The sequence below is a fragment of the Leptinotarsa decemlineata genome, unplaced genomic scaffold (assembly GCF_025532065.1).
Source record: "Leptinotarsa decemlineata unplaced genomic scaffold, Ldec_3_MD MMD2_tig00000010_RagTag_RagTag, whole genome shotgun sequence".
NCBI lineage: Eukaryota > Metazoa > Arthropoda > Insecta > Coleoptera > Chrysomelidae > Leptinotarsa > Leptinotarsa decemlineata.
The window spans coordinates 4,715,378-4,742,709 of record NW_027412538.1 but is presented as its reverse complement, the minus strand read 5'-3'; the positions used below and the strand labels follow the sequence as shown (position 1 = coordinate 4,742,709).

At 35.6% G+C, this 27,332-nt stretch overlaps 1 protein-coding gene across 2 annotated transcripts in view; it reads left to right on the top strand.

The window, feature by feature from the left end:
- The window catches only part of side (motor axon guidance molcule sidestep), a 249,718-nt gene that overhangs the window by 110,990 nt on the left and 111,396 nt on the right, over window positions 1–27,332 (top strand). For both annotated transcript variants that reach the window (XM_074171289.1, XM_074171290.1), the window contains one exon: window positions 14,620–14,747. In XM_074171289.1, the coding sequence (XP_074027390.1) occupies window positions 14,620–14,747 (128 nt within the window). The remainder of the gene's footprint in view (window positions 1–14,619; window positions 14,748–27,332) is intronic.

Genomic DNA, 27,332 nt, shown 5'->3' with positions numbered 1-27,332 from the left:
TATTCGTTTGTTTGAATATTTATTGATTGATACTCGTGCAGTCACTGGAATAGAGAATTCTATATTGGATATGCTTGTTTGAAGAAAAATGTTTACATCCAGAGAGTTGAAGTTCATTACTATTTTTCCCACATTGTTTACGTTTCAGCAAACTTTCTGTAGAACAATAGAGTAGTGTTTCACAACCACCATGAATTACATCGAAGTTTCCTGGGGGTGAATGAGATAATCCGTAGTGTCTTTAATACTTTCTGTGAGGTAGCAGCGAGTGGACATCAGTAATTCCTAGCTGAACGAGGAGATTAACTACTACTGCACTCCACTCATTTAATTCATTTTATGAATTCGTCATGCACGAAATCGGGGCTAAAAGCGGCCCTAACGTATACCCCGAGTAATCCATGTTGCCGCAACGGTGGCTGTTTTGGGGTCCGACCGAAGCGACATTTGTCACACGAAAAGCCTTAGCTATATCGGACTTTGTGACATTATGCTACAAAATTTTTGCCTCAGTAGGAATAGGAGAAAAGAGTTGACCTAATTTGTTATCATTTGATATACACTGGAATCCTAACAATATTTTCAAAACTATTTTCTCTAGGAGTTGTGTCATGGTGATAATACAGGGTGTAACTGAATAAGTGTAAAACATTTGAGGAGGTGATTCCTCATCCAGAAAAAGATAGAATCTTTCATATAAAAAAATTTCACTGGAGCATCCCTTGTTGAGATGCAGCCCCCTAAGAGGGGTACATAATATTTGTATAACAAATTTTTTCACAATCACTAAAAAAGTTACGATATTGAAAACAAATCCCGGAAACAAAAAATGTTTTCCGGGATTTTTGCCCAAAATAAACCAGTTCGCAGCAAAAAATTATTTTAGGAACAACTACAGAGATATATCGTCATAAATGCGATAATACGAAACTAATCTATCTAGTAGGTTGCTATTAACGATAGTGACAATTAAATTGGTATGACGATGTCAGTTTGTGAATTTTCGAAATTGAATTGATAGTAATTGTGTGTTGTTGTTCTGTTCTTAATTTGTTACTTCAATAATTCACTTGTTATTAAAATGGCATACACAAATGAGGAAATGGCTGATATGCATTACGTTTACGGTCTGTCGCAGGGGAATGGGTTAGAAGCTTCTAGAAGATATGCTGAAATGTATCCTCAACGGCAGCATCCTTCACATAGAATATTTGCTCGACTTCATCAACGATTACGAGAATATGGTTCATTCGACAAAAGAACGCAGGATTGTGGTCGCCATCGAGAAGTACGAAGACCACAGCTTGAGGAAGCAGTACTTAATTTGATTCAAGAACAACCTACTACCAGTACTAGAAAGATTACTTTCCAGCTAAATGTTGATCATATGACGGTATTTCGAATTTTAAAGGAATAACACTTATACCCTTACCACCTGCAGCGAGTACAGGCACTGCTACTGCGAGACTTTGCGAACTGTTTTGAATTTTGCAATTGGATGCTGAAAACGATCAGAAGAAATTGTGACTTTCTGAAGACGATAGAATTCACAGACGAATGTAGTTTTTCTCGGGACAAGATTATTAATTTTCATAATTACCACATATGGGTTGATGAAAATCCTCACGCTATTGTCGAAACTAACCATCAAGAACAGTTTTCTCTCAAGGTGTGGCCCGATTAAATGATGAGGTATACGTTACATTTTTGAAAGAAGTGCAAATAGTACTGCTGAAGGAAGTTCCTTTGGGCGTCAGAAGGAATATGTTTGCATGATGGGGCTCCCGCCTCTTTAAGTCAAGTAGCACGTCAGCATTTAACTGAAACATATGCAAATCAGTGGATAGGTCAAGGAGGACCACAGAACTGGCCCGCTCGATCCCCGAACCTCAATCCTTTTGATTTCTCTATTTGGGGTCATTTACATCATTTGGTTTATCGTACTCCTGTTCGCAATGTAGAGAACTTAAGAAACCGCATTATCGATGCGTGCAGGGTAATCAGAGAGACTCCAGGAATATTAGAGCAAATACGTGGCTCAATGCGCCGACGTCTAGACGCATGCGTAATGACTGAAGGAAGAACATTTACTATGATTTCTACATGTTGTGTGTTTTGTTATTATTGAATTATTATTTTTTATTGCCCTTTAATCGTTTACTGCAGGTACTAACTACGAAATAACAATAAATCCAGTTCGCATTTATGACGACGTATCTCTGTAGTTGTTCGTAAAATAATTTTTTGCTGCGAACTGGTTTATTTTGGGCAAAAAACCGAGGAGACATTTTTTGTTTAGAATGAAACAGGCTATCGGAAATACATTTCGATAGCCTGGGCCGTTTTCTATGAAGCTTTCTGCCTCCAGGCAATTGCACCATAAGTGATCATTGGTCTGACAATCATCACATAAATCCATTGGACTTGTTTGGGACCTAAACCCCAAGTTTTACCACAAATCCTTCGACATGTTCATAGGGACAGTCTGTTGAAGACAGAGAGACGAAATGCAAAAAAATATCTGCATTGAATTCTAAAATGGCGCTACATTTTCAGATGAGTGAAAAAAAGGATCATAGTAAAAAAAATTGAAATTTCTCATAAGGATTCCGAAACATAATGTTACAGAAAATTTCATGGATGAATCAAATCAGATTCAGAACTCACTCAATTCAATCACTGGATGAAAGTAGAGCATTTACTCAAACCACAAAAGTCAAAAGATCTAACATTGGAAGTGCGTTTAGTACCACTCGGGCAATAGGTAGGTTTGATTATCTTTTGTGGAACATTTGCGAGTTTATAGAAATCAAAAACACATTGAAACGTTTCAAATTTCGCGGACTACGTACATTCGATAGTCATTTTTTAATTTTTTATGTTTTGAATATATGTTCACACTTTCAATTATTTAGCATGTTCAGTTTATTAATGAGAGGCATGAAGTCAGAAGTGTTTTGCGTGTTCGGCGACTTTCTGCTGTTGAAAACGATTGAAAGAATCTGCATCAAATTAATTGAGTGCTTAAAACACATCGAATGTTTTATTTATTTGAAAATAACCGCATCAACCTTATGGTTATTAGCGGCGGAAAAGATATTTACAAGCAGTAGCTATATTGATTACAAAATTACATTTTGTTAGATAAGTTCAGAGCGCTTAAATAATTTGAAATCTTGCTAGCACTAAAATAACTCAAGGATTCCTGCGATTCCTTCGATATTTTGCATATTTCCCTTTATTCGCGTCCCTTAATGTTCGTATGATCCGACCCACAGGCAATATTGTGTGCATTGAAGTCTCCAACTATAACTCGTGGTGACGGGATTTGGTCTAACAGAGTTTTAGATCTTGCTCATCTATAACAATGTTCGGTGGTAGATAAATGTTGCATATAGAAAATTTTTCTGGTGCTAAAACAGTAACCGCTGTTGCTTCCAAATTTGTTTTAATATCGATGTTGTTGACTGTTTTGTTTGATTGAATATATATAGCCGTTCCGCCACTCGCTCTTCCATCTGTATTACGATTCTGAAAAAAACCTTTGTAATTTTTCAAATTATGAGTATTATTACGAAAATGCGTTTCTTGTAAACAAAGAACGCCTGGTGAATATTCTGATAATAATATTTTAAGCTCGAATAAATATAATATCCATTCAAGTTCCATTGTAGGAGTTTATTGAAAGTTATCGAAAAAAAAGGTTTCACAGCGATATCAATAAAGTTGATCTGATGAGTCACTCTGTGGCTCATATCTATCCGATTCTATCTGTTTTTCTATTTTTTTCCTCAGTTTCTATCTTCGATATATGGATGTATTTCCAGTAACATGTCAACCAATGCTTGAGGGTGGTCGGTATAATCCATAGCAATGCTCAACACATTTTTTGATCCGTGTGCATTTTTGAATAAATCTTTTAAATGTTCTGAGTCGATGGTAAAAGTTTTTTCTTGCTGTTCCATATATTCCTTTATGGACTGCATCATTTCTGGTTTGATTGAATACTTTGTTTTGTCGTTTTTAGGTTTCTTAGCAGTTATTTTGGGAGTAATGAACTTTTGGTCTTCTGATGTTGGTGTTAGAATTTCTTCGACGCTTTGCTTTGGGTTGTTAGATGAATTGTGATCACTAGATGTGGAATTTTGTGTGGCGGGGATATTGAGCGATACAGTGGGAATCTGGGTAGGACATTTGGAGGCAATATGACCGGAAAGTTCACATTTTAAGCAGGTCTGGCTATCACGGGAAAGAAAAACAAGATAAGAAACATCATCGTGGAAAATTTCGATTGATTCTGGAAATTTCAGAATGTTCTGGTGGTGTAATATAAAGCTGAAAATGTGACCATATTCTGGGTCCGTTGCCCCGATCCTTAAAAATGTTACCGGTGATATTAGAGTCAAACCTATTTTCCTAAGTTCAGCAAAGAGAATATCATGTGGAATCGTAGGACTGATATTGGAAATGACCTAATAATCTCTCCAGTTATGTTGATACATCCGTGTTCCTTGAGTAATCTATCGACTACGTTTTTGCTAGACAGGTAAATGCAAATTCCATTGTTGGGAATTCTAGATAATATTATTTGGATGTACGATAGGTCCTAACTGAAGGAGGTATTTTTGTAATTTGATATTATCGATGGCATTGAAGACGATAGCTTGGTCCTTCGTAGGGAAATTAATAGGTGATAGTTAACTCACTGCCGATGAGTATAAATGAACATTGAAATTCATGCTAGTTGACGAGTTTTCTGGAGTGGTTGAGTTGTAAGGTTCGTGGGTGCATATGAAATGTTGATAGTGGCATATAATGATTTTACTCTGAGTCAGGAAAGTGTTCACAAGTAGTGCAAGTTTTTCACAGGAGGTCGAGAAAATGTGAATGACGACGCACGCTTTGGATTTCCCAGCACAACAACTACAACCGGTAAGTATCGTAGAATCACTGTCAGAGAAGTTGCTGAAGAACTCGACAATCGGTTGGCTCATGCCATTCAATTTTTTCAGTGATTTTGGGCATGAAGCCTTCGGCAGCGTTTCAAACTTGCTGAATTTTGACCAAAAAACCTTCGATACAGGTTCTCTCAAGGGGCCATAGCTGGTGTAATATGTTTATGACATCGAAAACATAGTCCAATAATCCCAATGAAAGATCCCAGGAGACCAAAACGAGCACGTTCGATCAAATGACCAGGTTTTGCTCACTATTTACTTCTATCATCGTAGCATAGTCAATCAGGAGTTCGTGCCACATGTCTGTACGGAGAAAACGTCCAGTATTGTGGAAAAACAATTCATGACTTTTGCATCAAAAACAATACCGTAATCATTCCTCAGCCGCCGTATTCAGCAGATTCGGTCTCATGCGACTTTTCTCTGTTCCAAGATTGAAGGGACCCATAAAAGGACAGCCGTCCGTTTCGCAATGATTGAGGAGATGAAATTCGAATCGCTTGAAGAGTTCAAGGATATGCTGAAACGTCCATATCAGACCTGCTTTGAGGATTAGTAGGAACGCTGACACAAGTGTATTGAATCTGATGGGAACTGATTGATACAGTTTAATGTATGATTTTCACTATAAAGAGTTTTTACAAAATCACAACACGTATTTCGCTCTACAATAGCTTTCCCAAGCGTAAACGTACGCTTCAGAAACACGTGTCGTGGTTTTTGTAAAACCCTTCATATTGAAAATCATACAATGACCTGTAATAATCAGTTTTGATATAGATTTTTATCAAGTATCGGCCAGTTCTATTCAATGCTGTGGACTGCTTCGATATTTCTTATTCTTTACAAGAAATATCAGATAAATACGAAATAGGTTGAATGGAAATATCGAATTTGCCCACTCGGCATCATATTCCGAAAACCTCTCAGTTCGTGGAGAATTTCAAGAATTTTGTTGCTGGAGAAAACTGAAGTCACACAACGAGAGGATATTTATTATAGTGACTATTCTCCGTATTGAAAAATCTTCAGGACACGATACGATGTACCCATTGATAGATAGGTAAATAGATAGATTTCATTGAAGTTTTCAAATTGAACATATGAAAACTCAAGTCAGTAAGTTATAAATATATAACTGAAATACAACAAAAGATTATCACAGGTTATGAATTTGTGAAAGTACATTTCAGTATAACTTAATATTGGAAAAAAAGAAAGAAAAAAAGTAAGATAAGTGTCACAGTTATAACCGCAGTTGTCTAAAATATATAGATATCAAAATATAATGAAAATGAAAATATACTCTCGCATATATCATACCTATATTTGTTAGGATTATAAAAATTTTGATGGCTGGTACTAATATCTATCCTTCTTCTGTATTCTGCAATCGTCATGAAGTTGCCATAAAAAATTCTTGCATCGAATACGGTTCCATGTTACACAACAAATCGAAAACTAGAATTTTGAAAGTATGCCGTCTGCCCTCTTCTCCGATTGTCAGTGGTAAATGATTGTATACTTTGATGGCCATATAGCGTGGACCTCTTTCTGTGTTTCTTAGTTTATGTTTAGGAAGAACGAGGTTCGAATTGTTCCTAGTATAGTACTCATGAATGTTTTTATGAATAATGTTTTTTTTTTGTCACAAACGAAGATAACACAAACATAAATATAGATCCCATATAAAGTAAGTAATTTATTACTTTTCAAAATTCGGCGACAGGAGTCTGTTAAGTTCATGTTAGGCATATTCTTCATTATACGTTTTTGCATGATGAAAATGCGTCCCAAGTTAGTGCTTCCACCCCAGAACATAACTCCGTATTTGAGGAAAGGATATCCGGGTCCATAGTGAGTTGTTTTTAGTGCAGCAGCCAAATTCTAATTGCATAACATTTGCTAACTAGTTTTTTGCAAGATGCTCAATATGTACGTCAAAGTTCAATTTGTCATCTAGATAGACCCCTAACATTTTTGTACATGATGAAAAATTGAACTTTTCAGGGCCCATGTTCACATACTCTGGAATAATGGAAGTATTAACTGTTCTGAAAACTAAACGATTAGTTTTGGCTGTATTCAAAAAAAAAATTTGAATGAAATATGTTGAGGATGTAGAAACAACGTTCAATACATCACTTTCCAAATTCATATGGCAGTCAAGAGGTATAACAAGATTGGAATCATCAGCATAACTGACAAGTTTGCTGCTAGTATTTCTGAAAAAATTCGATAATATAAATGATAAACAACAAAGGACCTAGCACTCTTCCTTGTGGAACAACTTTATGAATATCAGCTATGTCAGAGTAAAAAACTTCTGTTTGATATTTAATGCAAACTTTTTGTTTTCTGTTGCTAAGATACGATATCATGTAAATCTTTACCCCTGATACCATGATGACACAACTTTTTTAATGAAACAGAATGGTCCACACAGTCAAAAGCTTTAGTCAGGTCCAGAAAAACACCACAAGCCATAGAGTCTTGTTCTAGTAAAAATGAATTTCATCTATGAAATCAAACAATGCTGTTTCTGTATTTTTTCCTTTGAGAAAACCGTGTTGGAAATCATTGAACAAATTATAGGCATTCAAGAAATTGATAATTCTAATAGATATGATAATTTCGAATAACTTAGAAAAAGCTGTCAACAAACTGATTGGCCTACAATTACCCATATTATTCTGTTCTCCTTTTTTATAAAGTGGTAACACTAAAAGCCAGCTTCATTTGATCTGGAAATATTCCTGTATCTGAACAAATATCAAGAATATGACAGAGTTGTAGAGTAATTGAAACATCCAGTGAATAAGGAAGCAAGATGTATTTAGGAAAACTTTCAGATAGGAATGAACAATACAACTAAGTCATTCTTTCATTTGAAAAATATTCGTGATACAAGACTCCAATACAAATATTGGTGCATGTAATAATTTGTCATAAAAGCAACCCCAGACAAATCTGATCTCTAGAAACGGCGAATTCAATTAATCCGAACCTTCTAACACCGACAAATTAATCAGTGTTTCCGGATAACTTCTGACCCCACATCTAAAGTGATTACATACCATCTTGGAGTTAAGAAGATACAAAAGTTTGGCGGTGAACCGATCTGAATACAAAGTATCGCATTTGTGCTCGCCTGGTTTCCAAAACCTGGGTCATCTCGAATTCTGCCCGTGTCTTACGGTAAAAGGGCCAGAGTTAGTTTTGTTAAAGACATCTGGAGCAGGGTCGTACTGCAGATTTGCTTTCAACGGGAATGTTACCGAGAAAATAGTTGAATATTGATATGTTCTCTTGAAAGCAAGTGAGTAAAATGCTCAGTGCAAAATATATGTAATGTTTGTTAAAACGCCATTGATCATAAACTGTCTTTATTTTTGCGTTCAATAGAGGAATATAAAACATCAAGTACAAAAACACATACCATCGATTATACACAGGACCGTACTTACTGTATATATGACAGTCCCCTTGTTGAACAAATTTCCCTATACGAAATATGATGAGCTGAATAGTTCCAAAACTAATATAATTATAGATATGTGATGGGCTGCTGGTATATTGAATGAACGTAATGAATATGAACAAGCAATGATAAATGAACTGACATAAATGAACATGAAGAGGTAATACGATAATACCGTAGCTGTTATACGATTAATGCAGTCTACGTAGAATTTCCCACCACTTCTTGCAATATCTTCATTGCTTTCATCCGTATTTTGTATTAGCTCATTAGCGATTGAATCATCATTATCAGATTCATTTGAGATTTCAGTATCATTGGAATCCTCAACTGCAATATCACAGTTGAAATGAATAGTATATCTGTTAATGTCTTGATCATTTCTAGTCAATAAACTATCATTATCAAACTTAACATTGTAAGATAGTGGTCTAATTTCTGATACATTTTTTGTCCCATTTTTTGTCCTCTAGTCTCCTTTCAACTGTAACAGTTTCATTATTTTTGAAAATATGCCTATTGGGTTTAGTTTTTCTATTGTGAAATCGCTTCTGTTGAGTTTGTCGTCTTTTCAGAGTTTTTTATTCCTGTTAAGTTATTTTTGCGTTCAATAGAGGAATACAAAACATCATGTACAAAAATGCATACCATCGATATTATAATCAGGACCATACATACTGTATATATTGAAATATATTCAGTGGAATAAATTCATTTGTGGATCATGTCATTAATCGATGAGTATTGTATTAATTTCCAACAATTTCTCAAACAATAACTGGGTTTTCAAATGTTGAAAAGTAACAACATACTGGTACCGAACTGTTCGAATGGGTTGAAAAATATCACTATTGAAAATATAAGGTGATCAAACCCTTGGCCACAGTGTAAACCAATTTTTAAATTTTTGATGGAACTGAGAGTCTGTTGATTTTGCAATATAATGTTTTTTTATATCACTGACTAATTTTTGAAACAGCTTTTTCGATGTTACCCAGATGTTCTGCGAGTTGTCGTTCGTATGGGGGCGGTAGCTGATTAACGGAAAAACAGATTTTAAACAGATTTCAAAATGGAATCCATAGAGATGTGTTCTTCCATTATCAATTATACAAATAGAGAATCCATTGGCACGACATGAGCTCTTGGCATTTAACGGAAAACATTGTGTTTTCACTCTTTTTTTTTGTGGATCAAAGGCGTCGACTACGAGGTCAGTGGCCTCCTACTATTAGTTTGTTCATTATTGGCTTTCTTGTTCAAATTTTTGAGTATAGCCCAATAGCTTTCATGAATTTTATAATTTTATCCATACTTCCATTATGATCTTTCAAACATTCCTTCATAGAATTTGGAATTTCAGATCGTTTTCTAGCTCCATCATATTGGACACAATTTAGCAAGATATGTTTCACTGTTAGCCTCTGCCTACATTGTTGGCATATTGGTTGTTGTTGTTTTCGCTTTCATCGTATAAGCTGTGGACTATCCTGATACAGAATGGAGAGGTAAATAATTTAAGTAATGAAGAAGATACTTAAGATGACATATGATATCGAAAATAAGCTAAGCTTCTAGTCTGCCATCAGTATGAAATTTTGAGATGTGAATTAGGGAAATGAGCAGATATTTAGAGATTTTGAAATATTCAGTTGCCAGTCTGAAATATAAATTTCACCCTCACCAATTGCACCAGCGGAGTTATTCTGCTAATTTGTTGGACCTGCTGAAAGCTATTATGTGGACGACATAGGATATACCACTTTTGTAGCTTGTCAGTAAAATAATTTCGCTGAAGTTGGTAGTGGTGTCAGCTTGGGACCACTCGATTTTGAGTTGATGGGTCCAAACATGCTCTGCTATGCTGGTTTCCATAGCTTGTACGTTGTGAGGAAATCTTCATTGGAGATATCAAAGGTTTAAGGTATCGTATAATAACACATTTCAGGTATCTGATGATGTCTCAGCTTGACATCTTGGATATCGTCGACGGGAATACGTGCCACCAGTTCCATTAGCTCATCCTTATGACCTCCGTAGATATTTCAAGATCCTATCACAAGACTTTCCGGATTCTGTTCTGCTGCCATTAGCGGCTTTCAATTTCTTGTAGTGGCAGACAAAAACGCGTGGATTATTGTTTCCTATTCGTTTATTGATTTGTTCAGAATGTCCTTCAGATCATATATTTTGAAGGGTAAGTGTTATGGAGCGCTTGTACCTTGGTTTTAACTGCAATTTAGTTTCCGGTCTTGACTTAGTTTTTTAGGTAGGTAGGTAACCGAGTATGCTGGCCTGCAAATTTTTGACAAATTGTGAGTGCCAACATATTTGATTAGTGGCACTGCGCTGCTACTATGGTGTTGACCCCACAGTAAGGCAAACTCATGTTCCCACCTGATATCTCGTTTCTTAGGTGTGTGACAACTTTACTTATGCTTGTGGAAACGTCTTCTTCGTTTTCCTTGGTATTGTTCGATAGCCCTCGATGACACCATATCATTGTCCCTGTAGCACGTCCTTTATATCCTTAGCCTGCTTAAAAAATCAAGTTACATTCAGGAATGTAACTTGATAATTTAGACCCCGCTAATATTGAAATCGTTCAGACTACATATAATAGACAAACGACAGTTCACATATTTGATGTCGTCACAATTCATAATTATCATAATAATCAGTTGGTGACCACGTCATCCCATTGCCTTGTTGACTTTGACAAATGCCTCGCTTCCGGACTATACTTGAGCTGAGAAGCACACAATTTCTCCAATATCACTAAAAGAGGTGGAGAGGCCTCCACAGCTGTTACGAAATCCTTTTGCTGCAAGTTCAGCTCTCACGTTGATATAAAAATTTAATTCAAGTCTCTTCAATTCAACAAATAGCACGTATCATTATGAGATAACAAAACTATTAAACGCTTTCAATCACATCACAATGATTCTCAAGTGATTGAAGAAGAGGCTGGAAAATATCAAGCAATCATATGTGACCCACTTTCAACAATTGGTGAGTTTCTGTAGAAACAGAGATCTATTTCCACTGTTTCATTCTCAATATAACCCAGAAACCAGCACAAATACTTCCCCCATACACCAGATCCTGCCACACACCAGAACTGCAATACTTTTTACGACGCACAATTCATCAACTCCACGAGTATTTAAACTTTCAACAACAGTTTATTTTTTCAGCATCGTTGATGCCAACTTGACTGTCCTGGGAGTAGTTGTGTTGAAACTATTATACATTAGAAATATTCATTTTCACTTATGGAGTATAAGGTCTTCATTGAGCGTATAATCATTTTCATTCGAAATACCTAGCATTCTCGTAATCACTCTAAAAGCAAATTTCCTTCACCGGCAAAAACCCTCCCTACCTCGAAAACTTTCTTACACTTTTTCATTTGTCCCGTTGGAAGTCCGTCCCTGTTCTGATATTTCTTTAAAGATTCTTGTACAGTTTTAATAGAAAGTTTCATCGTCCTCGCTAAGCTATTCGTAAACTCTCATTAAATGTCTCCTCATTTCTATTAGTTTTGCACTTATGAATGTCCTGTTAACTCGATACTAACGTCTGGATGTTTTCTAGCTTAGTTGATGTATATTTCTGCAGTATCTCTACAAGACATGCCAAGCCTTACATTCACACTCTTTTGACGTTTAATGTTGATGGATGATGTTGGAACTGAACAATACATTAGAGGAGAGTTGAAATGGAATGAAAGCGAAAAACCTGGTGGAAAGTGAATATAAAAATTGTTTGAAATTGATTCGATTCCAACTGAATCTCTAGAAATCAAAGTGAAATTTATAGATGAGTTGGAATATGATTGGAAATGATTTTGAAAGTGATGGTGAACGGTTCGGCGATCATGATTGAAGTTGAATGAAAGTATTAGAATATGATGGCGAATAAAAAAATTCTCTCAACCCAAAATTCATACTCTGAATAGGATCAGATTTCTAGTATCTATAGTAGTTTGAGAAAGAACTACTTTAAAAAGAGAGTCAGATCTGCAAGTTTATGAAGACGACTTTGTTATCATGACAAGGACCCGTTATGGACGGTAACCTCAACTATCCTCTAAAAAACGTTGAACGCTTACTTAGAAATATTACATGATTTTCAATTTTTCATATTGCTAATTCTTGCAATGAATCTGAAAACACTTAAAAATTCGAAACAACTGAAGATAGGTACAGGGTTTTATTTATAAAATATATCTGGCTATTTGACTTTCCACTTCTCCATCATCGAAAAAAAATTATGAGACACTTTCATTTGTGTAATTTAATGTTCATGTGAGAGTAGTTGTTTCAAAAGGTTTTTTCCCCGCAGTTTTCACCTGAGAGATCTTCATATCTCTATGGAGGATTTTTGATTATCATTTTCTATTTCTTCAGATGTTTTCTATAATTTTCATCTATATCTCTGTATCTGTAGAGTAGGAAGGGTGAGTGTAGACCCACATCACTTAGACCACATGTGACCCATTGTACATCCTCACCAGGAGTTGTCCTCGTAGGTCATCGTCCATCCTGTCATTTCCAGGAAGGTGATCAGGTCACTAGGAGACATCTCCTTGGCAGGTGTAGGCCAAGACTCGCCGAACACACACCTTGAGGTGTCTCACGGTGACCTCCGCGAAGATTTTGGAAGGTGCAGCGACATTACTGTCGTTGCGCGGCTTCTTCAACCGTCTTGGGGTTGCCTCCGTGGAGGTGCACAAATGGAAGAGCTTTCCTGCAGGGGCAGCCGGTTTCTTGGATTCATTCAAGGCGAAGCTTTTGGCGTCCGCTGCTGTTGGAGGTGGAGTGGGGGAGAAGGAGGGTGCTCTTATAGTTGCTCCACTCCTGCCTCCTTCGCTCTCTTTCTCCTTTTGGCCTTGGCACCGCAAATGCGTTCACGCCTTGGCCTTTGTATTACATCACAAGGTGATCTGCTATGTCAAGCCTCATTCTTAACGATAGATTGAGGTGGACATTTCTGTTCATCCCCAGCCACCACCACGATAGATTGAGGTGAGCACTTCTGTCCAGACTCGGGATTGATTTTTGTTTTTGTTGTTTCTGTTTTTGTGTTTGTTTCATTCATGTGTGTTCCCACGCGTAGCAAGGGAAGAGTTGGTCACCTCTCGCAGAGCCCCGTATTACCAAAGGTAGGCTGATTACAATGAGGTTCTGCCTAGTTTGCCAAGGGGATCGTTTGTAACTGCATATCACCCTGCGGCCATTCAGCTGTCGGCACGATTCCTTACAGTTCAGCTTGGGTAGGCTGGTCTACGGTTGCATGTTTTGCAAATGTTTTTGGGGAGTTTTAGTTCCCCTCACCCTACTCATTCCTGCTACTGACCAGGAGTCCAGCGACCCCATCCGTAAGACCACATTGGCTTCCCTCTGGTTTTATCCAGCGATCCATATTGTCTCCAACCCTCTTTTTATTGTATATCGAAGACTTATTATTGGAAAAAAACAAAGAATCCAATATATTGCTTTGCTGACGACAGCACACTTCGGAGACACATCTTCACAGGCAGCAGGAGGTTGCATATCTCAAAAAGGATCTAGAAGTGATTTCAAATTGGGGTGGAAGTAACCAAGATCAATTCAGTGCCACAAAAACGCAGACATAAGTTTTCTCCAAGAAGATAAATGTCTCCGAACCGGATATAATAATTTCAGGTCAAACAATCCTGCTCACGGTTAAGCGTCAGGAATCCGTTATATTCAGGCATCGCCTAATACTCCAGAATGTATAAACCCTCTGAAGAAGCTATCCACTCGCCCAGCGAAACGCCAGAAAAAAATTTAAAAAATTCACGAATTTCGAATTCAAAAAATAGTGACTCTGATGAACTTCTATTGCCAGAATTGAAGAAAAGGCGAAATGAAAATTTCCAAGATTTTTTTTGATATTGCGGTGAAGTAAGCGTAAAATGTGTTTCACTTTGTTATTTATCCTGATATATATTTCTCCGAACAAAATTTCGAATCTGATTTTGTGCAAAAATCAGGAATAGAAAATGCTTCAGGAAAAAATATTCATGATTTCAAACTCCATAATCATATGCCTATTTGAAAATTTTTGATGAGGCAGTTCATATTCAGTTTGATTGACCAGTGTTGGCCTATTCATTATCATCATGAACATACTCATATACAACTATTTCAGATCCACCACGGATAGCAGTACATATGAACTCTGGATATGACTCATCAATTAAAGAAGGCTCAGACGTTACTTTATGGTGTAAGACGTCAGCAAGTCCTCCACCTGATAGTTACAGCTGGTATCAAGATGTAAGTAAAATTTTCATTTTTAATTTTCATTGAATTATCCGAAGTCACTACACATAATATACTCGTGATGCAGTGTTTGAAACCTTTGGTGTAGTAATGAATATTACTGGAGCGTATTTCCAACACCAAACCGTTGTTTTCAACACCTCGACACGTGTTGGAATCACCAAGAGATCTTCGACAGGAAGCTTGAACTTCCTCTTGAAAATGTTGGGAGTGAACTCCTGTAATATACATATAAAAGAGTGGATTCCATAATGATATTGAAGTGATAAAGTGTATTGAAAGAAGATCCTTCACATTTAACTTGCGCTTTTTATACTGAAGACTAGTAGTTCTTCGTCAGAAACAGTCAAACAGCTCTTCAGAAAAACACCATAGCTATTTTGGAAAATATTCATGAAATGATCCCCCTGTTTAAATATCTGCTAGAATCTCAAAGAATAGATGACAAGTAGACAAAATATGATTAGCAGATGTAAATCTTTCAGTATTTTGAACTAGAGGTTATTTATAACAGGATTTGAATAGCAAAGCGGAGATGGTGTTTCAGCCTAATTTTGATCATCCAATCCATACCTGTGAATGCGAAAGCCACTCACTTAATACACATTCATTGATCTCTGTTTCTCCGTACTGAAGAGACCTAGAAAGTTGAAACTCAGTGTATAGGAGCTCCCTATGCGCATTAAAAAAAGATTTTCAAATATTCTAACTAGGGCGTCCCCTGTGGGGATGAAGGGTGCGCGTTTACATATGAAAACTATCTTTTCATCATGAAGAAAAAAGAATTGAAACTTTCTATGTTTTTAACCAATTTTATTTGTAACTAACGTTACTGCAGTTTCGTCCTTGAAACACATTTTTAAACTTATACCTTTTCATCACTGTTTCTTCGTGACACCATATGTTTGAAGGCTGGAATTTTGTGTATAGGTAGGTTTGTTTTGTGTTGTAGATGTGTGGTAGAGAAGGATTTTCAGTAATATCAACTGGAGGCCTCCCTGGTGATGAAAGGGACGCGCTTACATATGAAAATTACTTTTCATCACTATTTCTCCGTATCGCTATATTTTCGGGAGCTGAAATTCTCTATGTGAGTTCGTTTTATGTTGTAGATGTGCGATAAGAGAGGATTTCTGAATATTCCAACCGAAGCGCCAGCCGCAAGGTTAAAATGCGGGTTCATAAACTAAAGTTACCTTTTCATCACTATTTCTCCGTATCTCTATATTTTAGGTGGCTGAAATTTTGCATGTAAGTTCGTTTTATGTTGTAGATGTGCAATAGGAAACAATTTTTGAATATTTCGCGCGTTCATAAAATAAAGTTACCTCCTCATCATTGTTTCTCCATAACGGTATATCTTCGGAAGCTGAAATTTCATATGTTTGTAAGTTCGTTATATATTGTTGATGTGCAATAAGGCATGATTTTTATGTATTCCAACTTGGGCGCCAGTTACGGGGAAAAAGGCTCGTTTTTGAAATGAAATTACCTATTTATCACTGTTTCTTCGTACCGTTATATTTTTGGAGGCTGATATTTTGTATGTAGGTTCACATTATATTGTTGATGTGTAATAAAGAAAGGATTTTTGAATACTCAAACTGGGGTGACAGCCGCAGGAGAAAAGGCGGGTCCATAAAACGAAATTATCTTCTCATCACTGTTTCTCCATGAACCCAAATTGCTGGTGAGTGAATTTGTATTTAGTATCAGCATTGCACCCGTGCGTAGCCGGGAAGGCTCGCCAGTATAACATAATTGCGGTTTTACAGGATTAATAACCTGCAATATTCATTTGGTGCAATGAGTTCATCACTTCTGAACTATTAAATTATCGGACATTCATATTGTGAATGTGGTTTGACAACCTTGTCTATTGGAGTTATGTATTTCATTACTATGTCGATGATACTCATGACACGAAACATGCTAGTAGACTTGTTTAGTACGATATGTCTCAATTGAAAAATGATTTGCCTCGTATAATGGAATTCAGTGCTATAAGATCAATCATTGAGTCAGTATCTGTTCAATTCACTCATTCATGTTCACTGGTACATTTGTTGTGAAAATTAGTCATGTATTACCAAATGAAACTTTTAATTATCATTATATGATATATTATATATTATTAGATTATTATTAGTATATTCCCAATTCTTTCATGGAATGACTTATGCTGAAACAATTTCGCATGGATCGGGCAAATTGTGTTTCTCGAAAGAAACTATAAATGGGCGCTCGTTTCGCAATTTCCACGAATTTTCGCCAAATTGACCTATTAATAATGTACAACTTCATTTTAAATCCAACACTAGCCCGAAGTGAACAAAATACAGTGCAGATCCTTAATCTAGTTTAGCCTGTAGAATGCCAATAAAATGGGTGTGCAGTATGAATAGATGAAACATTGCATGAATTTGTATTCATAGAAGGAGAAAAATATATATTTCTAAGGAGTCATTAAGAAAAATATTGTGCAACAAATGAATGCAACCAACCTTTCATTATCGGATATGATGGAATCACTTATGAAACTAAAATTGTTTGTGAAGGGATTCATCTAGAGTAGGCCAAGGGATTGATAATATAATACGTCACACACAAAGTAGACATATACGCTCATTCTATTCAACCTCAGGAATAGAAATCTTGTTGGAATTGAAAGGGGTATATTCTTCAGGAGAGAATACTCTTTGTAAAAAAGCTTCATATCCTGAAGACGTCGACTTGGTTGGTGAAACGCGGGTCAAGAAATGAAGTGCAATTGTAGTAATTGGTGAGAGTGCTTGTTTTGGAAATATTTTCTGCCGTAGGTTCCACTTTCGCTTTGGGCTTTGTCAAACAAACACTGTCTACCTGGATGGCAAGAAGAGTTAAGGATTTCTGGCAGAATCTTCCAGAATTGGCTCACTCCAAGGTGTTTATTCACCATTCGAAGCTTGATTCCAAACAGTTTTTGGACTACAGTAGGGATGAACTACGATGTCTAACAGGCCTTCTTACAGGTCACTGTCTTTTGAATCATCACATGCAGAGACTTGGACTGTCGAAAGACAGTGTGTGTCGCCTCCGTCTGGAAAATGATGAAACTGCAGAGCATATACTTTGTGCCTGCCCCGCTGGCGATCGAATCAGGTTCTTAGAGTTCGGCGGATCCTTACTCTGACCTGAAAGACCACTCACCATACAAACTAATCGGCTCCGTTAAGAAGCTGGGTTTATTTGCCCTAGTGTGAATAGGTGTGAGCCATAATAAACCCTTATGTGTTGCAGTGGAGGGTCAAATAGACCCACTCAGTTTAGACATACCTACCTACCTACTATTTGCACACTAAATTTGACAGTTTTTTCACACACACAGTGAATCGTCACATAGTAAATCGTAAATGATATTAACTGATTCCTAACTTAGTTAAATTACGTTTACCTTCACCAACAGTTAGTTATAGGTATGTTTAGCGAGACTCTGGAAAAAAACTTGCCATTTTTTTGTTGGCACCACAGTTTTTTGATAATGGTCTCTGATTTCATCACTTCACTACTGAAGTCAGTTTGAAAAATATGTAGTATCAAGCCGCTAGTGTGAGTATGAATCGAAATTGCAGTGACAAAGCTTTTGATGCTGCCACATATTTCTTCATGAATTATCATTAGGACATCAAGAACTGAAACATGATTGTATCTCACTGTAACAAGACAGAGATCACGTAACAGTTTTGAAAGATAGCCATTCTACATGCTGAGATATTACTACTCACCACAAAGACCTCGAGAGTATAGCATACAGTCTTCGCAAGTGCGAAAACCGATTCAACCGACGCGACGTTTCGGAAGCCACTGATACAGCCAAGTTCAATCTGTGACAGCCACACGATTTGAAAAATTATCGAGCATATAATGATGAGTGGTCTGTATTTGTATCCTTGACTGGACTTAGCTTACGCTATTCTACAATTCTACCAATTGATGTTCAAATAATTCAGCTGTCATCGATAAAGAGGTTAGTAATGTGTAAGGAACAAAATATGTTACTATCTTCGCGAGGTTTGGTCATCCGAATAATATTTTCAAATGCCTATCAGTTAGGATAGGGATAAAACATTCTTCCTAGATGAACAATTTACTTATTTCGGACTTCATTAATTCTTAATTCCATCATCAGGGCTCCATAAAAAAAATTTCGTAAGAAAATAGTATACATGCTAATACATATTGCAAATTGATATGGCTTTAACTAATCTCATATTTTGTAAAAAGGAAGTAAAAAACCAAGCAGAAGACAACTGATTAGAATTGGAGGTTTTTGTTGATGATTTTTTGAATTCATAAACAATAGAAAGATATCCGAGTACATATATCCGAAATTATTCGTTATAAACTGTTGAGGAATCCGATTTCAACTATGTAAACACTTCACTGTCCTTAGTATTATCATCGTTTATTACTTCCTCACTCACGCCACTACATCACTCTATTTCTATTTGATTCAATTCTGCAGAAGAATGTTTGTAACAAATCTAGAATGAAACAGATGCATTCGGAAGTCTATGAATAATAACAGTTACGTTTTCAGCGCCCTTTTCGAACAGCACCCAGTGAATGTATACTATGAATATGATATATTATTGAGAGATACACACGAGCTTCCAATCTGATATGTATATTCATTCTGTCTCATAAAATTTCGATTGCTTTCAGAGTTCCCTCAAATCTCCTGAGAAGAAAACCCATTCTAGTGACGTGGCAAACAGAACAAAGGAAACATACACTATTGTTCTTTTCACGGCAAATATCGTCTGTTCACTTTTTGTTTAGGATACATTCATTCAGTCACCGCTGTTATCGATCACTGTGACAGTAGATTTGTGTTATCTGAGTCTGTCCTGCTACATATCTATCTGACGTTCTTTATGCTCATTTTCGCGTCATTACATCTCCTCGAACTGATTTTCGGGGATTTCCTCGTGCTTTCACGCGCTATGACTGGCGGAAATTTATAAAGATATGAAAATGTTTGACCGGATAATAGATTAAATCAGTTGTGGATTATAGAGCAACATGAAAATTCAAGAAAATATAGGTCACAGTATAGTCTAATACGTGTCTGAAAGTATCACAAATATATTTGTTGAAATTACAAAAAAATTATTGCATTTTTGCACAGTACTGCAGATTTTCGAAAGGAAGTTCGTTTCCAAACTTTTTCTGAGTTCTAAAAACTGAATACTAATATTATATAAAATGATTTTAAATATCTGAAAAAACCAATACAAATGAAAAATTAGAAGGAATAGCTGAAAATAATAATTACATTAAGCAAATACAAGTAAAAAATCGAAAAATCAAACAAAAAATGAAACAATTAAACAAAAAATAAACAATTAAGAGATTCCAAGCCAAGATGAGGGAATACCAATGGAATCGCCACTTCCAGCAGTTATAGCAACATATATATGGAGTGGTTTGGAACTCTGGCCATTGAAGAAGCCCACAAGAAACCGCGAGTCTGGTTGTGATACGTTGACGAAACCTTCATGATATGGAACCATGGAAATACTGAACTGGACGCCTTCCTAAAACACATCAACAGCGTACGACCTTCCATCCTTTTCACAATGGAGAAGGAAGTCCACAAAGAATTGCGATTTCTTCACCTATTGGTGAAGAGGACCGACACTAGGTGGGAAACATTTGCATATCGAAAACCTACTCACACGGGACAGTGTCTGAACCACGAATCCAACCACCATCAATTGACTGAAAAAGGAATCACCAAAACTCTATTGCACTATGCTTTCGGACTCTGTAATATAAAAGAAGGTCTCCAAAACAAATTAGAGATCATCAAAAATGATCTTCAATGGAATGGCTATCCCAAAGCGATGGTGGCAAGAGCCTCGCAAGGAAGAGAAGCCGTCACAACCAGTGAAACTGATAGGCCATTGAAATTCCGTATTGCTGAGCACAAGAAACACATACAGCGAGGGAAATCAGCAAATCAGGAATAGTAGAGCACATTTGGACCCATCAACATAACATCGAGTGGTCCCAAGCTGAGATCATACACAGGGTAATGAAATTCTTCAGTTTCAAAGATATCAGCTGTATGAAATATATCTGGTTACGTTAGGTTAGGTTAGACATTGGACAATGATAGTGTTAATGAACGCACTGTTGGTTTGCGAAATTCTGTTCCGGAGATTTTAGCCTCGAAATGGTCGACCAACAGTGATTCAGGACAAGAATATGAGGACTGACCCCTCACAAACGATGCGTTGAAAGGGAAATGAAGTGGGTGTCAGCCCCCATGCCGTTTCTGATGGTTTAAAACGTATTGGGGAGGTCAATGAATTCGAAAAGTGGGTGCCCCAAGATTTGAACGATCGACAGAAATTATCATGTTTCGTGGTCTGTTTTTCTTTGCTTTCGCGCAACCAAAGCGATTTTTTGTATCGAATCGTCACGTGTGATGAGGAGCCTCAAAAGATCACGCCATATTGCAGAGTAGACTGAACCATCCACAATTTCCATGGTGGTCTGCGGCTGGTGAGACTACAACATTTTGTAACCAGGCCAAACCATCACAGTAGCGAAATGTACCGAAAATTGCGTTCCGCCTCACCCACCATATTTTCCAGACCTCTCGCCAACCAACTACCCCCTTCCCAAATACTTCACAAGGTTCTCAGTGTATCAGTCAAAAAGTACTTTCTTCGACTTGTGTGCTAGAAAGTCTGACAAACACTCTTGGTGAATTGTCAGTTGATCCATGCCTTCTAGAAAATATACCAATTTTCCGCTCTAATGTGATATTTCATGTCTCATCAGCAGAGTGTTGATTTTTTTGTATTTTTTTTAGCTGGTGGAAAAAACCCGCAGTTTGATGGAAGTTCAGGCAGAACATGAACTGATTTTTCAAAAAAATATAATAATAATATTTATTTGTAGTTTCTAATTACATATAAATACAATGATTATTCAATATATAAAAAAGAACTTCAACTGAGGCTAGAAACAATGTACCGAAGGGGTACTATTGATATTAGTTCTAGCCTTGAAGAAGAAAGAAAACTAAACTAGGGAAAAAACAAAGAAAACATAAGAGGAAGGAGAGAGAAGGAAAAGGAAGAGGAAACATATTGAATGTTATTACTGAAAATTTTTCAGAAGTATAAAATCTATGAAATGAATGATGGAGCAGCGATTATATATTTTTTGAAAAGAAACTTTACTAACTTTATATTTTTGTGGAATATTATTGTACAATATATTATTGTATATATTGTACAATATATATATATATATATATATATATATATATATATATATATATATATATATATATATATATATATATATATATATATATATATATCGTCGATATAGATTGGTTCGATGGTGGGAGGAGAAAGTAGCCCTTAATCTCAAATTTAAAGTATGTACATTGCTACGAAATCTTATTTTGTTATACAAATTTGAAGGACATTTCTCAATTATTATTTTATGGAAGAGGGTAGCCCAATGTAAAACACGTCTATTTTCCATATTTAATCAATTGGTTTCCTTAAGTTTATATGAAATTCTGTCATATTTTCTAATACCACATATTTATATCACTCATCATTCAATAACTATACTATACAGATTTGATGATCTGAATGAAATTATGTACACATTAAATGAATAGTAATCATGAATTGATTAAAAAAACTTTCCAGAATATCCTGGAAAACTCAATATTCACTGGAAAAATTGAACGCAGTGTTGAAAAAATTACTGATACTAGACAAAAGAAACTCAACAAACGACTGGCCCCAGGAAAAGTTCTCAAAAATGATGATCATATGTACTTGTGTTTCAACACCACATAGTGCTGTTTCTACTCACCAAGGTATCATCAGTGGTGCTAAGCTTAACCACAGCATCTGCAGTTGACGTTCAAAGACGATAAAGATTGGCAGTCGATGTACAAGCTTGGTTTCGCAACTTACCGCCATAGGGAGCCTCGTTTATTTCTGATATTCGAAGATTGAGTCTTCTATCGATCCCCTGTGTCGATTTCGTGATATACAAGTGATGCCAATATAATATCAATAGTAGCAAAATGCCATCAAAGAAATATTTCCATCGACAACATATATTGATCACTAAAATGTGGATGAAAAATTGTCTTGTCGTGACAGGGATCAGATTCCAATTGTTGATATCTTTCTTATCATTTTTTCCTATAGACTTCTCTATCTCAAGTTCGTTTTAACCAAGAAGGCGTGTTATCATTATTCCATATATCATTCAAACTAATGATGATCTGAGAATAATGTACATTACTTCTTGGTAGTCATTAGTTCTGACACAGTTTCCATTATATATTCATCTTACCCTATTTCAACTGACATTTTCCTAGATATTTTCAGTTAGCGCCAAATTCTTTCTAGTTATTAGGAATTAAAATGTTTTCATTCCTCGATTACATTTGGATTTATGAATAGGAGAAATCACGACTCAACAAAATAATTTTCGCTGTTTGTCCTAAAGTTTAGTTTATGATTATTTACTGAATCTCCAACGAAAATGAAAAGAAAATACCTTTTTCCGTGTTATTTGTGATTATGGAATAGCAGAGCGGGTACTAAGCATCATACTCAACGGTCATGGCCTGTAAGAACGGAAGAGAAAACGTAAAATTTGAGCCAATTGTTGAAGCGGAAAAAGTGTTAATGCCACCTCTGCACATTAAGTTAGGGTTGATGGAATAATTTGTTAAAAGACTGGATCAAACCTCAGAAGCTTTTGAATACTTGAGAATTTTTTTTCCGAAGTTATCAGAAGCAAAAGTTAAAGCTGAGGTTTTTGTTGGTCCGCAAATCAGACAGATTTTCGCCGTTAAAAAGTTTCCAACGTTGCTGAATCGTACTCAAAAAGCGAAATGGTACAGTGTCAAAGCAGTCGTTTCTGGATTCTGCGGAAATAACAAAGCCGGAAACTACATAAATCTAGTTGAAAATATGCTAAAAAATGTTGAGGCCATGGGCTATAGGATGTCATTAAGTACCTATGTTGCATGCTCGTTTAGGTGAATCAAATACAACATGGAAGCATATTCAGAAGAGCAAGGAGAACGTTTTCACCAGGACATTATGAGCTTTGAACAACGTTATCAAGACCAATACAATGAAAACATGATGGGAGACTATATTTGGGTTTTGTTGAGAGATAGTACCTATGAACATAAAAGAAAAAGTAAAAGTGTGTACTATTGAATTATTTTCTACTTTGTTCCGAGTTATTTTACTAGTGAAACTTAATAAAACTGATAAAAATGTTAATTTGATTGATTTCATTTTCAATTAAAAATTAAAACCAAAGATTTTGAAAAATATCATCCAAACAGTGTCATGAATAAAAATAACTTTCTCATACAGTATTTTTTTTTTCGTCTAATTACGATCTGAAGAATTGAAATTTAATGTTCCAAAGTTAAAGTCGAATTATGTGTTAATCCGTGAATCAGTAGAAAATATATATTATTTTTATAATTTTATAAGAGTTATTTCTGATATGTGCCCTTAAACTTTGACTATCAGAACATTCAAACTTCGTTTGTTTCTCTCAGGATGCACTTCGTACAATTCACAAACCTCATTTCGTTAAAAATAACAATCCGACGATCTTTGGATAGGTAAACAAATTCACGGATCCAGAAGAAGGGCTCTGAAAGCAAAGTTAAGTCAATTTCGTTCACAAATACAAAAGTAAAACTCGTATCACGACTAGTCTGTCATTCGATTAACTTCTCTCATTTTCAATCTCTGTAGCTAATTCATTTTGTTTCTGCCGAGACAAAATAATCCAGCATAAGAATAGCGAATTGAGAACGAAATTAGAATTGAAACAATTGAATGAATTGAATTTGTGTGAGAGCTTCGATAGAAATCACAGAATGAATATCAATTTATTAAAATTATCTTTTTTGAGTTGAGTCACAGAATATCGTTTCGCTATCGAGTGTCGAAAGTTGATGAACTCTAGAATTATTCAAATATATACAGTTGGTCAACTAGTTCTAACAAATTACTGTTTGAATAATTCACTGTTTGGAAATTATTGATTATTATGATCCTCGATTTAATGAATGGATGTTAATTCCCAAAAGGAACAAAATAATAGTCTTCTGAATATCTTCAAACGTAAACGAAGTTCTGATATTACTTATCTGAGAAATTATGCCATCAATAACTCCAATTTGTGAATATTTTTTCTGATATTTATCAAAGAAAATCTGTAATGAATACTCCATTTGAAAAAATTGAGTTCCACTCATTTTTTCATGAGATCAAAGTATCTGCATTTTTTGAAGACCCTGTATGAGGCAAATGAAAATACGACTCGGATTGAAGATTATCATAGTATCACTCCACTCCATTTCAAATTTGATCGTTTTAGTGCAAGAGGGTTCAAGATTATCAGCATTTATAAAAGTTCATGTTTGGTAAAAAAAATATCGAAATTAATTTATATCTTCTAAATGGTAATAGATAGGTATAGGAAAATAGCATATGAATTTGTTGACAAAGTGATAATGAATCATAATATGATATTATATACGGGGTGTTCCATTTGAAAACTCAAAGAAGCCGCTACTTTATAGTAGAAGCGACAACGCCGCTTCGTCTAAAATATTTTAGGCGTGTAGGTCATATTGACTCATGCATACTGTGGAATTTTCAGGTTGATCTGTTGAACAGTTTGCCAGAAACGGCTAATTAACGCTCATCATGAAAAGCCCTGTATAGTTCACTAAATTTACACACATTTTGAATTGACTGGTACCTTGAGGGCTTTATCTTTTTTGTCTGCAGTTTCAAAGGTGAATCTAGAGCCATAATATCTTTGAATATCAAAGGTTTGGAAAAGTCTCATCATTTTATGAAGAATAACTCCCGGTAGCTACATTGAATTAAATGTGTCACAATTCACAAATCTATAATGAAAAACGAAAAACATCAAGAGTACAAATAAATGAATTACAAGTACAAAGTCATTATATTTCATTGTTCTACAAAATTTTATAAGACAGCAAAGTAATATTATGCGCTTATCTCGACAGGAAAAGAAAAAGAAGCGGAAAAGAAATAACGAATTTCCCAAGTGTGTGGAAACGAGAGTTATGTGTTTTCTGCTCAGATCTGTCTTCTCGACATTATCTTCTTGGCCTGGTAAGTTTTGAGGGGCGATGTAAAGTTAATGCGATGATCAACTGTTGAGAGAACTTTTATATTGATGATACTGGCGAAATAGAGAAGATAATAATAATAGTAATGATAATACGGCTTCATCTTCTATGAATAAGACAAATGAAACTGATGAAAAGAGGGAAGAGAAAATCTTTTTTGGTATGAAAGTGAATAGGTCGAGTAGTACCCAAAGATGTTTTCCAACTCAACAAATTGAAAAATTACTGTTTATAATGTACGAATAATTGTTCAAAAGAATGTATTGAATGAAAAAACCTAGGAACTGAAAAAGCTTGTGATATCACTGATGAAACTATTTAAAAAGATGTCAGATCAAGAATAAAAATACTTGGAAAAAACTCACACTTTTTTTAGGTATTTTCATGAAATGTACTTATTGAAGTATGCAAACTAAGAAAGAACGAGTCATACTTATCATACTGAAATGGATCCATATTCACAAAATCTGTGTTTTTATTGGTGACAGTCACTAACCAATCAGCTACAAACGTAATCTCTGATAGATTTTTCCAAGGTATTCGATCTAGAAATACAGCAATCGTTGTTAAAAATCCTAAAAAAATCTAGGGATGTATTTTGTGCCGCCAAAATAATCAATGTTGAAAATAACCGAGTATTATGATTAGAAATGATTATGAAACGTAGCAGGTCGATAATCTGTAAAACATTGCTTGCAATATCGATAATACATACTTCTATATACACTGATACAATTCATATATTCTCGAATATCATGATATGATTTTTCACCTAATGTTGAAACATGATTTTGGTCGGGAAATGTTTCGATTACGGATATATTACCATCTTCATCCTCTGAAACATAATCCCCGTATTTCTGTTCCGATGCAGTGTTGCTATCTTTACAATCTGAGTCGACAATCATATCATTCAAGAGGATGTATATCATGGGCTCATTTGACACGAAATTGTCCTTGTATTTATTTGCTGGTTTACAAAGACATTTTCATGGCTTGAAAGAAAACTGTTCGAGAAGTCGTCACAATATTGCATGATACCTTTGTAATTGAAAGTTATATTCACCACGTTATATTTCAGTCCTACTCAAATCAACTCAAGTGTATTCAAATCCAGGTGATATGGCGGTAATCCTTCAACGTTTTGATTTGAGGCTACAAAGCACTGATCTATTTCATACCGCTTGAATTTTGGCTCAAAGTTGTTGATGAGGGCATACAATTCAGGTTTCATCATGTTTTTTTCTAAATAGAATATTCATCTCTGATTACTTTGATTGCATATCGGCTTGTTTCCGATATCAGCATCATCCATCATGATTTCAATAGTTTTGACACAT